The sequence below is a fragment of the Suricata suricatta genome, chromosome 1, assembly GCF_006229205.1.
Source record: "Suricata suricatta isolate VVHF042 chromosome 1, meerkat_22Aug2017_6uvM2_HiC, whole genome shotgun sequence".
NCBI classification, from domain to species: Eukaryota; Metazoa; Chordata; class Mammalia; order Carnivora; family Herpestidae; genus Suricata; species Suricata suricatta.
Window position 1 is genome coordinate 78,528,497 of NC_043700.1, and position 15,330 is coordinate 78,543,826.

General features: G+C 33.9%; 1 protein-coding gene across 3 annotated transcripts in view; it reads right to left on the minus strand.

The window, feature by feature from the left end:
• Window positions 1–2,880: 2,880 nt before the first annotated feature.
• Window positions 2,881–15,330, minus strand: part of USP38 (ubiquitin specific peptidase 38) — a 32,212-nt gene continuing 19,762 nt past the window's right edge. Inside the window, exons 7-11 of one of the 3 annotated variants that reach the window (XM_029940648.1) lie at window positions 13,937–14,030; window positions 11,371–11,477; window positions 8,840–10,196; window positions 6,244–6,314; window positions 3,869–3,976 (exon numbers count right to left, since the gene is read on the minus strand). In XM_029940648.1, the coding sequence (XP_029796508.1) occupies window positions 3,964–3,976; window positions 6,244–6,314; window positions 8,840–10,196; window positions 11,371–11,477; window positions 13,937–14,030 (1,642 nt within the window). In that variant the 3' untranslated portion in view covers window positions 3,869–3,963. Of the gene's footprint in view, window positions 3,977–6,174; window positions 6,315–8,839; window positions 10,197–11,370; window positions 11,478–13,936; window positions 14,031–15,330 lie in introns of all 3 variants that reach the window. The other 2 variants (XM_029940642.1, XM_029940637.1) reach the window with 2 other exon arrangements.

Here is a 15,330-nt window from a genome sequence, read left to right on the forward strand (position 1 = left end):
ATTTTAACATGAATGCAAAGTTGAAAACTGATCTAGCTATGGACAGCTTTTTTATCTCTCTCAAATCAAGGGGAGACAGTTTTTTCATCTCTCTGAAATCAAGGGGTGTGTGTGTGTGTGTGTGTGTGTGTGTGTGTCTAGCACACAAAGCAAAATGTGAAAACATGAGATCCATTACGAGAAAAACAACTGCAGGCCATAACTGACACTGAGGAGTGCTGGCAACACACTTGGCTGACTTCTTAGATTCTGTTTTCAATGTCAAATCCACACTAGTTACATAACATTGGGGCTAAAGGTTTTGCGTAACAAATCCCTTTGAATTTGTAAAACCCAGATTGTTGATTTTATAGAAATCTTTATTTCTTTAAAAGTTACTATGGTAATTTCTTTATAATTTTTTTTATAAAGCACTGTTTACTTTATAACCCATTTACTTTAAATTCCCCCATCAATTTTGAGATTCATTCACTTCTAAAAAGAACTCTATAAAAAAATTAACTAAGTAAAATGACATAAGGCTAACACTATAATGGAAAGTGACAGTTTGGTAAATGCTTAAGAATGTATATATGGAGCAACTTCTATTTTTGATTTACTTCTTAAGCTTCATTGAGAAAATTTAAACTAGCTGTTTTACTTTAACCTCTTAGATTACATTACCCCGGTTTAACCTCACTTCTGATGATGTTACTGAGTTAACAGAAGTCAGCTAAGACTTCCTAATAAGGTTTTTAAAAATGTGAATAACTTACGCTTCTTTACTTTGGTAATAGTTTTAGAAAGTTAAACTCATTAGAAAAAAGCAGAGGATGAAAGGGTATAGAAAGTATAGCATTCATATGAGAAGAGATACCATACATAAATGTGCAGTATTATTTCTTCTGAACCAGTTGTCACCTCTCTTTGAATACAGTATATTACGTGCAGTGCACAATCACAGGAAAAAGCACACTGAGACTTAAGAACTATAACAAAGTACATGACATCAAAATGGCAATCTCCACTAAGATCCGTATACTAGAGACAGGGCCAATTTTGTTTTTCTTCAACTGTCCCGCATATTCAAGAAGCATTCAGCCCCCTCTTATGAAAGGGTAGTAAAAAGCTTTTAAAGAAGTAGTTTATAAGACAACTATTTTTGTAAGAAATATTATCATAAAAAGAACAAAACTAATTGAGAAAGATTAGATAAGCTTACAACTTTGTTTTTACATATTTTTTTCTTTTTAGATAGGAGTTATTAATAGGCTTTTTGAGCCTGTTACAAGGACCCCCAATACTTCTAGACATCATGAGGGATCTTTATTTCTACATCCAATAGATTATTCTGGAATCTTAAGGTATGCAGACAAGTCAGAGGTCTCTAGCCCAATGTTGCTTTGTTTCTGATAAATTCAGCTGGAAGAGAGGTAGTGGGCAAAAGCTTGAATGAAGAATGAATTAGATTCCTTTCTCCAATTTAAGTTATGTAATTGTCATGACTCGGAGTTGCATAGGCACCTACCTGTTTATGGTGAATGGAATACAAGGGCTTGCATGACTGACCACATTGTTTATTTTCTTCTTTGCGTATCGCTCTGAAAAAATTTTAATTTTTCTCAATGTGTCAAGGATGTTTGAAAGAAACAGACCTAGATTTCCAGCTTTTCATTTTTGTTGGTGGTGAGGCCTAATGTGCCCTTTTTAGCAGCACTGAACAGCTTTATTTGAATTGATGACCTTGGAATGAACTAAGAGAAGTAGCAATAGTACTCTAGCAGAGTCAGACCTCATAGAATTTGCAAGAGGAAGAGGAAAGCACAGCGGTTAGGATTATGGGAAATGGAGGTTCTGGTTATTCTGGTTTCAATTTCAGCAAATGATTAATGTTATTATGGTTTTTAATCTTAAAAGTCTTTAATTTCAAGCCCTTAATATTGGTATAAAATTACCATCTGAATAGTCTCAGTATTATTATATAACTAAAATTTTATCTTTTTATCATTTTGAAAATTCAATATATATTTCCTTGACACATAAAATCCTTGAATTATTTGGTATTCATAGATGAAATCATGTGTAGGTCTGTTTTGAAGAAAGTTCCTAGACGCAGCTGAGCCCAATATTAATACAGCAAGTATTAAATGACCTCACCAATTTTAATAAATGCTAACACTGGTATAATCTGATAATAAATCATGAAGCCAGTGGATAACTGAACACATAGGGTAGCTTAGGAATTCACTATTAAGATAAGAAGAAGCCCACAGGAAAGACAGTGTGATAGACATTTGTCTGTTTCATTCATTTATAGAAAAGACAAATTTCAACAAATTCTGCAAAGAATTTCCAGGTTTAATCCAATCAGTTTTCCTAATCTTCCTGGTGACTGGAAACAAGTTAGGACTGGGACATAGTGGAAAGAAGATGAGGAGTTCTGCTTTTAACTACACCATTAAAAGCTCGGAGGAAAAAGATAAACTCCAAATCACCAAAGAACACTCTTTCCTTAAAATGTTTTCAAAATAAATATGAGACCAATTTCAGAACAATGACTGTACAATTGTGGATAAGATAGAACCTTTAGGAAAGGGGACAACTGGGATAACTCTTGGATACGGACAGTCAACACCAGGAGAACTGACTTGTGTCCTACCCCCGGAAAAAGAAACGGTGGGATGGCAGGGGCTGACGTCTCACCATTCTCTCTGAGACTATGAAACAGACAACTGTGCCAAGCACAAGATGCAAGTGGAAAACACCCCCCAAATGTACAACTCTAGAAATATGCAACTGATGCTTAATAATCTGAAGGTTAAGAAAATCAAAGATTTTTTACTTGACAAGGTTCCTTTCCTCTGAATTCTTTTAAGATTTAAAAATAATCTATCACACTCATTGATTTAGAACCATCAGATTTTACTTCAGGAAAATCTAATACCTTTCAAAAAGTTATAATTTTAAAGTTAACAGAAAAAATTACTTCCTAACATTTCATTTTTAAAAAACTTTTCCGCAGCCAAAGATTCCTATTTTTGAATTACAGTACTGCAAGGCACATACAGAACTCACCTCCTTCAAAACACACAGAAGATATATTCCCTGAAATAGAATTTTAAAATCCTTGAAACAATTAGAAATCCTACAAAGTTAGCAATTTTTAGGTAAAAATGTTCCTACAGGATCATGCACCTTTCTTAAAATCAATTCAGCATATATGTATAAATAATCCTTTTTTAAAACATTTGTACTTGAAATGCAGATACAGTGATGCTAAAGACAGCACTAAACAAAAACCTGAAAAGTACGATAGTCAATAAAATTTTATGTTATTGCCTTCATTAGAGACTGTATTATCTTTAGCATTTTAAAAGATTTGAATTTAATAATGGGGTATTATACAGGAAACAAAGAATTTTTTCTTTCCTTTTAAACAATATTTCCATCATTTCTAGCATCGATTCTTTTATAAAAGAGGCTAAATGAATTATATTTTTTGTTTAGTAAAACGAAGAACGAGACCATTTATATGCCTCTGCTAAATTTAATGCAGCTTAATTAGGGACCAGGTACATATTTTCCTATGAAAATTTTTGGTCAAGCATATCTAACCATAAAAGTAAATGGAATTTTAAGAGGTAGATTTTTTCCCATGATGCATCTGTTAATTAATGTATTGTCATGAAAATAAAAACAAGCACTGTTTTCTTAAAGTATAAGGGTCTAATAAAAAGAAAAATAAAAGATAGATATGATATTTGTTACAGTCTGACATTTTAACAGTCATAGTAATAGATGTTTTGTGACCAGTGCATTTTGGATTCTCTCAGGATTAAAATACGAGTCTGCCAACTGTGTTAAATCCTCCTCCACCTCCTCCACCAGTTGGTCCACAGCTTCCTGGCGGGTCATTGTCATCAAATCCATTGGGCCGAAATGAACATGAGGCAGACGCAGCTTGTAGGGCCCGGGCACGAGCGTTCAACTCTTGTTCCTAAATTTAAAAAGAATTTTTATAAAATTAAAACCCTAAACACAGTGGATGAGTATATCATCTACATTAATTTAACAACTGATTTAGTCCTTAATAAGCATCCCTTAAGTTTCAGTGGTTTAAAAAATATTGACTATACTAATCCCTATCAAATCTTACGTAAGTACATAATCACAGATGGAACAAAGAAGAGAGCAAAATCCTGGTGTAACTCTACAGAATGACAGACCCTAAAGGCCTCTCTGTTCAATATCTCAGTTTGCAGAAGAGAAAACTGAAGCCTCACATCTTAAAATTCCTCTATGGAAATATTAGTGTTCTTGCAAATACTCACCAACACATGTGGGCATAGATTTCCTTTCATATACAGAATGTAGAATTTAAAGGTTATGACAATGGATTATCTACTCTTTAGGCCATTTTGTAAGTGGGTGATAATAGGTATAAATAATGAAAAAAGGCTGAATGCCTTTAGAATGCTTCTCAGTAAGTAAAAGTAAGACTGCAATAACACTGCTCAAGAAAATGAAGCCTATCTCCTTATAGTATTACACTTTTCCCGACCAGTACCAGAACTTTTATCAGGAACCACTCATATTCATTGATGTGCCAGACACATATGAGATGCTCAGTAAATACTAATGATCACAGATTAGAACACTATTAGCTACTTAGCATCAAAAGAAGCAAATGTAAATAAATAATGACAAATTCATTTGGCAAGGTGTCAAACCGCATTATAAACTGGTACAAACTCCTTGGAAGAAAATGCAAAATATTCTGGCATATGCCCATTTTCCTGAAAACAGTCAATAACTTTCAAATGAAGTCAGTGTCGATAAGGTCTAAAAGCCACTCTTGGCATGTCAGGCATAATCATCCTGAGGAATATAAAAATACATTTAACAGTAATCATGAAAACTATACTATTTCCAATTTTCAACTAAGCCCAGTTACTTTGCTCCAACTGGCAAGGTAGTGTTATAATTTTTAGCTAATTTTTTTAGTTAACTGTTCTCTCCTCTTCACAACATGTCCAATTATTTTTATTATGGAGTAAAACCTAGGCTTACTTGGACATCTATTTCTCACGTTATGAACACCTAATGTCTCAGTAGCATATAGCAACCGCTGTGCAATTCTCAATACAAAACATGATCAAGAATCACATACTTTTATAGTTGAATGTGACCTTAGACAAAAAATCCTTCTAACAGAATGGTCTAATTAACCAGTCCTGGCAGGGCTTAGAGGGGTTTTTAAAATTTAATTTGCCAAGATACTTCTCAAAAACTTTTTTTTCCCTCATTTACTGTGCTGGTTTCTCTGTATGTTTTTCAAAAGAGAGTTTATTTTTTAATCTGTAAAAATAAGAAATTCAAATAAAAAACAAAATTTTTAGTTTAACAGATAGAAAATAAAAGCTGTAGATATGTATGTAAGAAACAGACACAAAATAAGAAACAAAATCCTCACTGCTCTGTCTCTATGACCTACTAAACTATCCAAACAAGCAATGAAAACACGACTGGGTCTAAGATATGGCTCCAGATATGGATCCTGTTCCTTAATTAAATGAATACAACTGAATATACAAGGTAGAGTTCAAGAAGTTCTGTTCCCAAAAGATAAAGCAAATTTTGTTAAAAAGGAATCCCAGTCCCCCCAAAGCAGTGTTAAAGGACACACATAATACAAAATTAACTCCACTGCTTCTGAGATACATGAAAACTGTATTAGATTTCAAAACAGAGCTTCCCAAGGAAGGAGTATTCCTTTTTCGCTTTCTTATCTCCTTATATAAATACATGGCTGACAGAGAAAAATGTAAGATATTCTGTTTTCAGAAGATAAGCTTAATGGATAGATGCAGGGAAAACTGCTTTTCATTTTCTTTTAATACAGATGAGAGCATTGTGTATAATGTCACATATCATGATTCTCACAGCACCTGTAATTTATATCCCAATTTTACATCAGGCATTAAAAGCAGTTCTTATTTCAGTAGTGGATTATAGGCTTGGAGTCACTGGTGCTTTGGAACAAATAACTCAGAATATTTAGATTTCTCATTCAAGTAAGTATGTTAACATTAGAATAATCCATCTTTTATTTTTCTTTAAGCTATACATATATGTTACATATATTCTTCTGTATGTACAACAAAGAAAAATGCTAAGATATTAAGCTACCATGACCTCCAAGGAAACAAAGGAAAGAAAGCAAGCAGCAAAGGACAGAAGCTCTGTCTGCAGTTGACGCGGGACCTGTGGGGGTAGCTGAGGATCTTCACGGTGCCAGGCTGGCCCTGCTTCCACAATCCTTCTCTCACTGGATCCTAGACAAAAGCATAAATAGCTTTTGTAGCCTAGATACCAAAATAATAGAGATGCTTCTTATGGAAGTTGGACTGAGGGAAAGACATAAATGAAGGAAAAACCCCTTCCCAAAATTTACTTTGAGATCTACAGTCTCCACTGCTATCCTAGGTGTCAGGCTATGACACACACAGAAAATGGTTTGGTCATACTGGATTTTTTGCCAAGGCTTTTCAGAACCGCTAATGTCACCACGTTTCTTTCTAACACATGTCAATCTAGATGTGATTTTAGTAAAATTAAAAAATGGAATACCAAAAAGAGCTTGTTATAATTATACAAGATGAATTTCTAATGTGATGTGAAGAACCAGAAAAGTAGCTACCCTGATATGTACTACAATGGTAAATTAACTTGCAGTTCTACTTAAGAGCAAAGGAACTCAAAATATTCACTCTACATCCTTACTTTTACTTAGACTGCATTAAGTTTTTATACTTGTTTTACAAATGGGTATACAGCTGTATCTTTCACATATTCATGACACAGTAATCTACTTTAAAGCATTATTGCTATGAAATGAGCACAGACGTCGAACTTTACCTTAAAAATGTAAAAACAAAAATGAAAACAAAAACATATATATACACTCTCCATGTGTTCAAAACAACATAGTTGCTTAACACACACTTAAAATACTAGAATGACTCAGTTATATAGTATGAGAAACATCACAGTTCAAACCAGCACAAATTAATTACATTACTGTATTTAAAAGCAAATAAGACAAAGTATAAATGTTTACATTTCTAAATAAGAGTTGAGTATTTATTATTATAACTTGCTTTAAAAAGGTACTCTGGTAATAAGCATTGACTTAATAGCCTGTCTTAATACAAGAACATAAAAATCTTAATGTAAAACTTGGCAATACCATTTTTACACTAAACAACTTGCCAATCTGAGACTTAAGATGGAATTTAGAACAAATGCAAACACTGGAAAACTGAATTAACAAAGTATATAATGTTTTACATTAGAGTGACATAAAGGCCTTAAAATAATGAAAAGAATGCCTCATAACACTCAGACTGTAAATATAATGGGGTAAATAGTAAGAATAAGAAAATCATTTAGAGGTAGGCTGTAACTGTAGTTGTTATGTAATATGCAATTGTTATGGTTATGAGTTTTTGGCAATCCAATCACAGAAATCACAGAAATAGAGCAGTTCCTCGGCTTTTTAAAACCCATGTCTCTCCTGTGATAAATATCTTAACTAATCATTGATATATAATCTGCCTACTTCTATAAATCAAGATTGCACTGGGCCTTATTCTCTACATTTTAAATTACAGAAAATTCCTATTTCAACCTAACCCTCTTGCCCTTATTCCCATTCTCTAATCCTCAAGAATCATGATTAGGGGCGCCTGAGTAGCTCAGTCGGTTGAGCCTCCCGACTTCGGCTCAGGTCAGATCTCACATTTGTGGGTTCGAGCCCCACATCAGGCTCTGTGCTGACAGCTAGCTCAGAGCCTGGGGCCTGCTTCTGGTTCTGTGTCTCCTTCTCTCTCTGCCCCTCCCCCTCTCATACTCTCTCTCTGTATCAAAAATAAACATTAAAAAAAAAGTTAAAAAAAATAAAAAAAGAATCATGATTAATATCTAATACTTATTTGAAGTCTAGTAAGAAGGATATAATTGACTACATTCTATTATCTTGATCATAAGCTTTCTGACTGGATGTTAAGAATCTGTGGTGGTAAATTAGGTATAATAAATATTCTGAGTTTCTAATTCTTTTTCTGTGAAATGTATTGTTTTTGTGTTATTCTAGAACATTGCCATACTCCTTTAAAAATGTATCACATATCATTATTTGAATATTTTATAATATGGCCAATTTGAGAAAACCTTCCTCTCAAAATCAATACTATAGTGACCCCATTTAATTCTTCTCTTAGTCCATCTGTATCTTTTAGCTTTCTGAATTTCAAACACAAGATTTTTAGAACTTAGTTAATGTAAACTCCTAAAGTTACCTGAAAAAAGTATATTTGTAAGTAAATTCAGCTCATATGAAACCTTTGTTTCATGCTCTTTATATACTAATTATTTTTTTAAGCATATTCTACCTTTCAGGGTCTTTTATCCACCCGAATGTTAATAAATGCCTTTAAAATACTTATACAATAGTCGAGAAGGAATAAATACCAAATTCAGTAGTTGTTTCCCCTGGTCGGTGGGAAGGAAGGGGAGAGGGAACTATAATGATCGCATCTTTTGTAAATTAAACACAAGTGAGGTCCCTCACACTGCATCTAACTGCAACTTTTCATAATTAATTCACTCCATTAGACAGCAAGACAATTTATATAGGCTGAACCCATTTCATATAAACTCAGACTCAAATTTCAGAATTACCACTCTGTAAATTTCTTGAAAATGTAGAAGTTGGGTTTTAAAATTAGGGCACTCACTTCACCACTGTCAATTGTTTAAATATTTTCCACAAATGATGAAGCGTATGTTTCCAACTTACCTGTAAATATAGTTTATTGTCTTTTGTTATAGCATCCATAAGTTCTTTTTGTAGAGGTGGGTCTCCATTTACCCAGAGTCCACTGGTTGAACTGTTACCACTTAAACTATTAGTGCTATTCTGTTTTTTATACAAAAGCACATAAGCTGTGTCCTTTGGAAATCTGCTCGTAATTTTCTGCACTGACTGAAATGAAGTAAATGTCACTCTGCTGTCATTAAATAAAAACCATTCTTTTGACATTTCCTTATTTTCTAAATCCTGTTCAATAACTGCACTGGGACCACTTCTTCCTAGTAAATGACTCTGGGAAGACGCCAATGTCAGAGTTTCAGACTGGTGGCACATCTGGTATGAGGACTCTGTGCCTGTGATGTTTCTGGCATAAGAATAGTAATGCCCACTTTCAGAGGATATACCAGAGTGAACTACAACAGAACTTAACAGATACGGCACCAATCTGGAGCAGCGCGCCTCTTCACTTCCAGAAGACTTTAATTTTTTAGCTAGGTTCTCACTAATATCAGTGAAGTCAACATCTATAGACCAACTTTCTGACAATGAAGAGAAAGAAGTAGTTCTTTTAACTGGCAGCTCCAAAACCAGTGGCAGGGCCACGTTGTCTAAGATTTTTCTTCTCACATGATACTTCTGATCATATGAAAATCTCAGGAGAGTAAGAATAAGGTATTCAGGCTCCTCTGTGATTTGCATAGTTTTCTCGGCATTCTGCAGAGAGGCACAGTTTTCACAATAATACTGGTTGTCGCCAGTGAGAATCTCTGGAGCCAGAAAATAATTTAGCAGGTCGGTTACTGAAGGTGTGCCGCCACCTCCTGGTTTCTGAGGTACGTCCTTATTAACAAGAATCTTGCTAGACTCATGGGGGACAGAAGTGTTATCAGTACAGCAGATCTCATCAGGAGGACTGCCCGACATTGTTTCACTCACAGCTGAGTCACAAACAAAGGCAGCTGGTGCCGGGCTATAAACTCCTGGTTCTTCTGACAGTACGCTGGCTTGCATTAGATCGCCATCTTGTGTATTGGGTGATGATCCTGGGTCTTGAAAAGATAAGTTTTCCGCAGAAGAGGAAGGACAAAAGGCCAATGAAAGATCAGTAAAGGCTTCTACTTTTTGTGAGGTACTCCTGCAGTTCAAACAACATATGTGAGTTCGTAGTTTTCCACCAAACATTCTTTCTATTAAAGTCTTCTCACCCTCACTCGGACAAGGGCTCTCTGTTAGGACAGCTGCCTTATTGGCTACTCCCTGGAAAGAAGTTTCACTGCATCCCAGACTTGCAGAAGGCTTGTGTGAGGACTGAACTTGCAAGATTTTTTCTTCTTCATGTAGCCTGCAGGAGAGTATATCATTATATAGCTACTTCACTTATGTTTAAGTATCATTCTTATTTAAAAACATTGGTGGCTTATATAAACAGCCAAATTATTTTTATCAAATATAATGCTTAATGTAAAAAATCAAGTTTCTCCTCTTTCAGTCAAGAGGATAACTGAATAGTTTAAGAATGCAGATTACATTCTTAGTTAGGGGTATCACTACCCTATGTTCTCATACTTTCTTCATACTGCTACTTTTTGGCACTTATTACATTGTAGTAAGTTATTTATGTCCACTAATTATCTTCTATATCTTTGTCTTCCTGACATCTGATAGAAAGCCGAGAATAAAGAAACCACTCAACATGTCCTTAGCTGAATCAATGGAAGATTGCACATGTTGGCTTCATCTAACTTTACTAGTCATTTACTTAACAGAAAGGAGGCAATCACAAACAGAAGGAAGAAGATAGAGGTTTTATTAACTAAGTGGTAAGGAGATCATCAAATATACCAAACACATCTACTTATGAACTGGACTAAAGGAGCAAATATTACATTTTTTGGTCTCAGGACCCCTTTATACTCTTAAAGGTAATTGAGGAACCCAAGAGCTTTCATTCATGTGGTTATATCCACCAATATTTACTGTTCTCAAAAACTGAGAATAAAATATTATAGATAATAAAGCCATTACAAGTCAATAATAATACTCATTATGAAAAATAGTTATATTTCCTAAAACCAAAAAATTTAGTGATAAGAATGGCATTGTTTTATATTTTGCAAATATTTCAAGTATCTGGGTTAACAGAAGACAGCTGTATCCTCACATCATTCAGTCTACTGTGACATGTGGTTCTGGAGGAAGCATATGAAGAGAGTCTGGCCTCAGTTACAGGCAGATCCACAGATTCAGACTTAGAAAAGGGCAGAGCCCTGGAAATGTTCGAGGAACCCACAGGAGGTTCTTTTTACTACACTCTGAGGACAGCTGTTCCAAAGTAAGAAAATTAAAAAAAGAAACCAAATTAAAAACAAAAGAACACTTAGGTATATACAACGAATGCCAGGTATTTTAAATATTAACATTGGAAATATATTTTTACAGGCAAAATCAATATGCCATAGAAATAATCTGTTATGAAAGAAAACAATTCGAAACATAACTTTAAAAGTGCTTTTTACCTGTCTAGCAGAAACCTGAGGTATTCAGAACAGTCTTGCTGTGATCTGGGGGTAAACCATGGAGGTCTGGAAGCCTCAAAGAATACCCGAGGTGCATATGCTTCTCTCTTTTAAAATCAGTAGAGAAAATACAAGGAAATAATTCTCACACCATGAATCAAATAACTGAAATCTTAATTATGTTATTACTTAAAATTACATTGTACTTAACTCTACTACAAAGTGCCACAACCAAGTTTAGGTAATCTCCAGTCATAACTTGTCATTTTGCAGATAGGAATTATCATCTAGCGGGGGTACCTGGGGGGCTCAGTCGGTTAAGTATCCAACTTCGGCTCCTCACGTCAGGATCTCAGGTTTGTGGGTTCGAGCCTGCTTCGGATTCTGTGTCTCCCTCTCTCTCTGCCCCTCCCCAACTCATGCTCTGTCTCTCTCAAAAATAAATAAACATTAAAAAAAATTATCCTCTATAGAAACATGTGACTTGCCCAAGGTCATACAACTAAATTAGTGCCAGAGGGAGTCACTTAGAACCCAGGTCTCTCCAACACTTAGTATATTGTTACTGGCATTATCCCTCCTGTGACAGTCATGTGCTTGAGTCCATAAGGTTTTGAAGAACCATATTTGAAAAAGACATGTTAATGAATACATATTTTGGATAAAGATATGCCATGCATATCTACTTTGGGTGAAAACTTCTTTGACCAGGTACATATTTCATAAATGTACAGAATGTAAGCACACTGTTTAGGGTCTTTGCAGATTTTATTTTTTTAGTATGGAGGCCGTTTAGTGAAGGGGTTGCTCATGGACTTTATAGCAATCGTGGTTCAACTCTTAGATTCTGTAACAACAAAAAGGAATTGAAGAGGCATCCGAAAAGATGTGATTACCTTGAAAATCTAGAATTATGACATTTTGAATGTATGTGGTGTATAGCAGGGTCCTCATTTAAGAAAAATTTAATCAAAATAGGGACATTGATAGCATTTTGAAGGAAGGAACTTTAGCATACTGACTGAGCATGAGTTCTAGAGTCCTGTGGTTCACACCCCCACTTGTCACTTGTTTGCATGACCCTGAAAAGAATGTAATGTAAACCCAGTTCCTTCATCTATAGAATAAGGTTACTATCTTATTACCTTACAGATTGTTTTTGAGGATTAAGAGATAATACATGTAAACTACTCAGCACAGAAGCTAGGCAAATTTAAATGCTCACTAAATGTTACCTTAATCAAACAAAACAAAACAAAACAAAACAAAAGCCTTTTCAATTATATAGGGCAATCTACCTACCTAAAACAATCCTTGTTGGCTTGCTATCAGACAGGGTCTCAACTGTGACAGAACTTTAATTCGGTTCTCTTCTTTTCTTGGGACCATAGAGCCCTCCTAAGGTGTTTTTCCAACATGGTGATTTAATAATGTACTATAGTATATAATATACTATACACATATTGTATTTGTATCTACATATACACATACAGATACTTGTTTATTATATATAGTATGCAGTAAATGTAGACTAGTGATAAAGCAAATACAGAAGTCAATTTACTTGGAAAAAAATGTTTGCTATTTGGAGGGTAGAGATTTCATCTCCCTTGGTCCCAAGATGTTAAATTTAATTTGTGAACATACTTCCCTCAGAAAGTGAATAATAAATTATGTCTTTGAGCATATTGCTACGTACATGCCATCACTCATATGTTAATTATTTCCACTTAAAAAGTTATACTTGAGATAGTTCATAGCTTGTATATAGGAAACAAGGCATTCTTATCAACTCAATCTCACCAATCCTGGAGCTATCTTTTCTGGCTCTACCTACCTACTCCTTAAGACTTCTGTGAAACTAAGACAATCAGAGTACAATCAGGAAATAATACATTATTTATAAATGATATATATATCATTTGTATGTATTGCTCAAATATTAAAGCTCCTTGAGCATAAAGATTTCTCTTTGAATACTTATCAGACTCCATATTGCGTCTCTCAATAAATGTCTCTTGAATGAATGTTTACTATATGTGACCTTCTTGCCAGTAGCATAAATTCATTTCCTTGGATTAATTTGTGGATGTAAAAGATCATAAAATTTTAGGCCTTAACATAACAGATGAAACTGTTTATCAAGTTCTAGAGCTTAAAATTTTGGTCGTAACGAGAAGGTACATATATTAGAAACAGGAGAAAAAAAAGCCAATGTACCATAAAATCTTTTTAATCATTCATTATTGTGAAAAATCTATCAATTTAGTATCTATAAACTATTAAAGAGGCATTTAAAAATTTCCTTATATAGAAAGAAATTTATTGGATAGAAAATCAGGTTTTATCTATAATAATTAGAACAAAGGGTCACTATAATATTTATCTATAAGAATGGAAAACAGGAGGAAGAAATAAAAGCTTAGAGCAGGATCTCTTTAGTATATCTAAGTGGATTTAATATATATTAAACGGTGAAATATATATTATTTAAGAAGATTCACCAAGTTTGGTATAATGTGCAAGGAAGTTAACATATACATAACTACACACACTTACAACTTACCTGTGTATGGGCCAAAAAGGCAAAAAGATGCTGTAACTTTTTCATTAATGAATTGCACCCATTTAGATTTAAAGATAATACTTGCCTCCTGAAACTGAAAGAGAATAAAACATAGTGATTTTTGTATACATGTGTAGACACACATGCATTTATTAAAAGCTAAAGGAAGTTAGTTCAAGAACTTATTATCCTGACTCATTTGATGGCCCTTCACTTATTAGCAAAGTTACTACTTACAATGAGGTGAAGAAGGAAGGGGAGAATGACAATAAATTAACAGTTACTGTGGGACATTGCAATGGCCCATTTGCTGTTGCAAGTTATTCCTATTTTCTGGATTCACAAATAGAAATGGAATAAGCTATCAATAACTTAAATAACAACTTTTAAATTCTTTCATACCAGCATGAAATAAAAAAAATGTGTTGTCAACAAAACATAGTGTAAAGTTAGAGTGACTAAAAGAGTGTGGTACAAGTACAGGGTGGGGAAAGGATAAATTATTTAAAAAAAGAGAACAGCTACAACTGGGTATCCATTTGGAAAAAAATGAATTAGATAAAATTTTACATTATTACAAATGATACAGAGGAGTGATGAACTAAATGTGAAATACAAAACTACAAAATACTTTAAAAAAAAAAGGGGGGGAATGGAGAAAGGGGGAAGACTTCCTATAATTCAGACACTACAAATGAGAAATAACAGATTTCGCTGTATAAAATAAATTATAAACAAAACACTCTACAAATTTGGTACGCATTGACAGGAAGAGAGCATGTAAAGAAGATTACAATCCAGAGTACATATAAATCAATATGAAAAAGAAAAAGACCCAATAGAAACATGCACAAAAGGAAAGCATAGGTTTTACAGAAAACAAACACAAATGAACAAAGAAAAATAGGGAGGGAAAACTCTGTAATGGTTAGGAATATTGCAAATTAAAGGAAAAAGAAATATTTCCCAATCAGAAAAAATTTCGAAGGCTGGTTATATCAAGTACTGCTAAAGGCATGGGGGTCACAGGTACAATTATATACTAGTATGTAAGTTCAAATGCTACAGTCTTTCTGGAGAGCAATTTGGCATACCCTATGCAAAGCACATACATCTGCACACAGGCAGAGAGATGTTAATTAGGAGTAAAGTAACCTAATATTTATCAATAAGAGTATGGTTAAATAAAATATATAGTACATCTATTTATTCGGAATGACAGTTCTGTCACTGCCCTATCATGGGAATATTTCCAACAGGAATCATTATGAAATAAAAGCAAGTGCCGGGAAAAAGCATATATATATGATTATAAATAATTTTTAAAAATATTCAAAAAATAGGATTATAAATATTAAAAAAAAATTTAAGCACTTGTTCTTGTTCTAGATAAA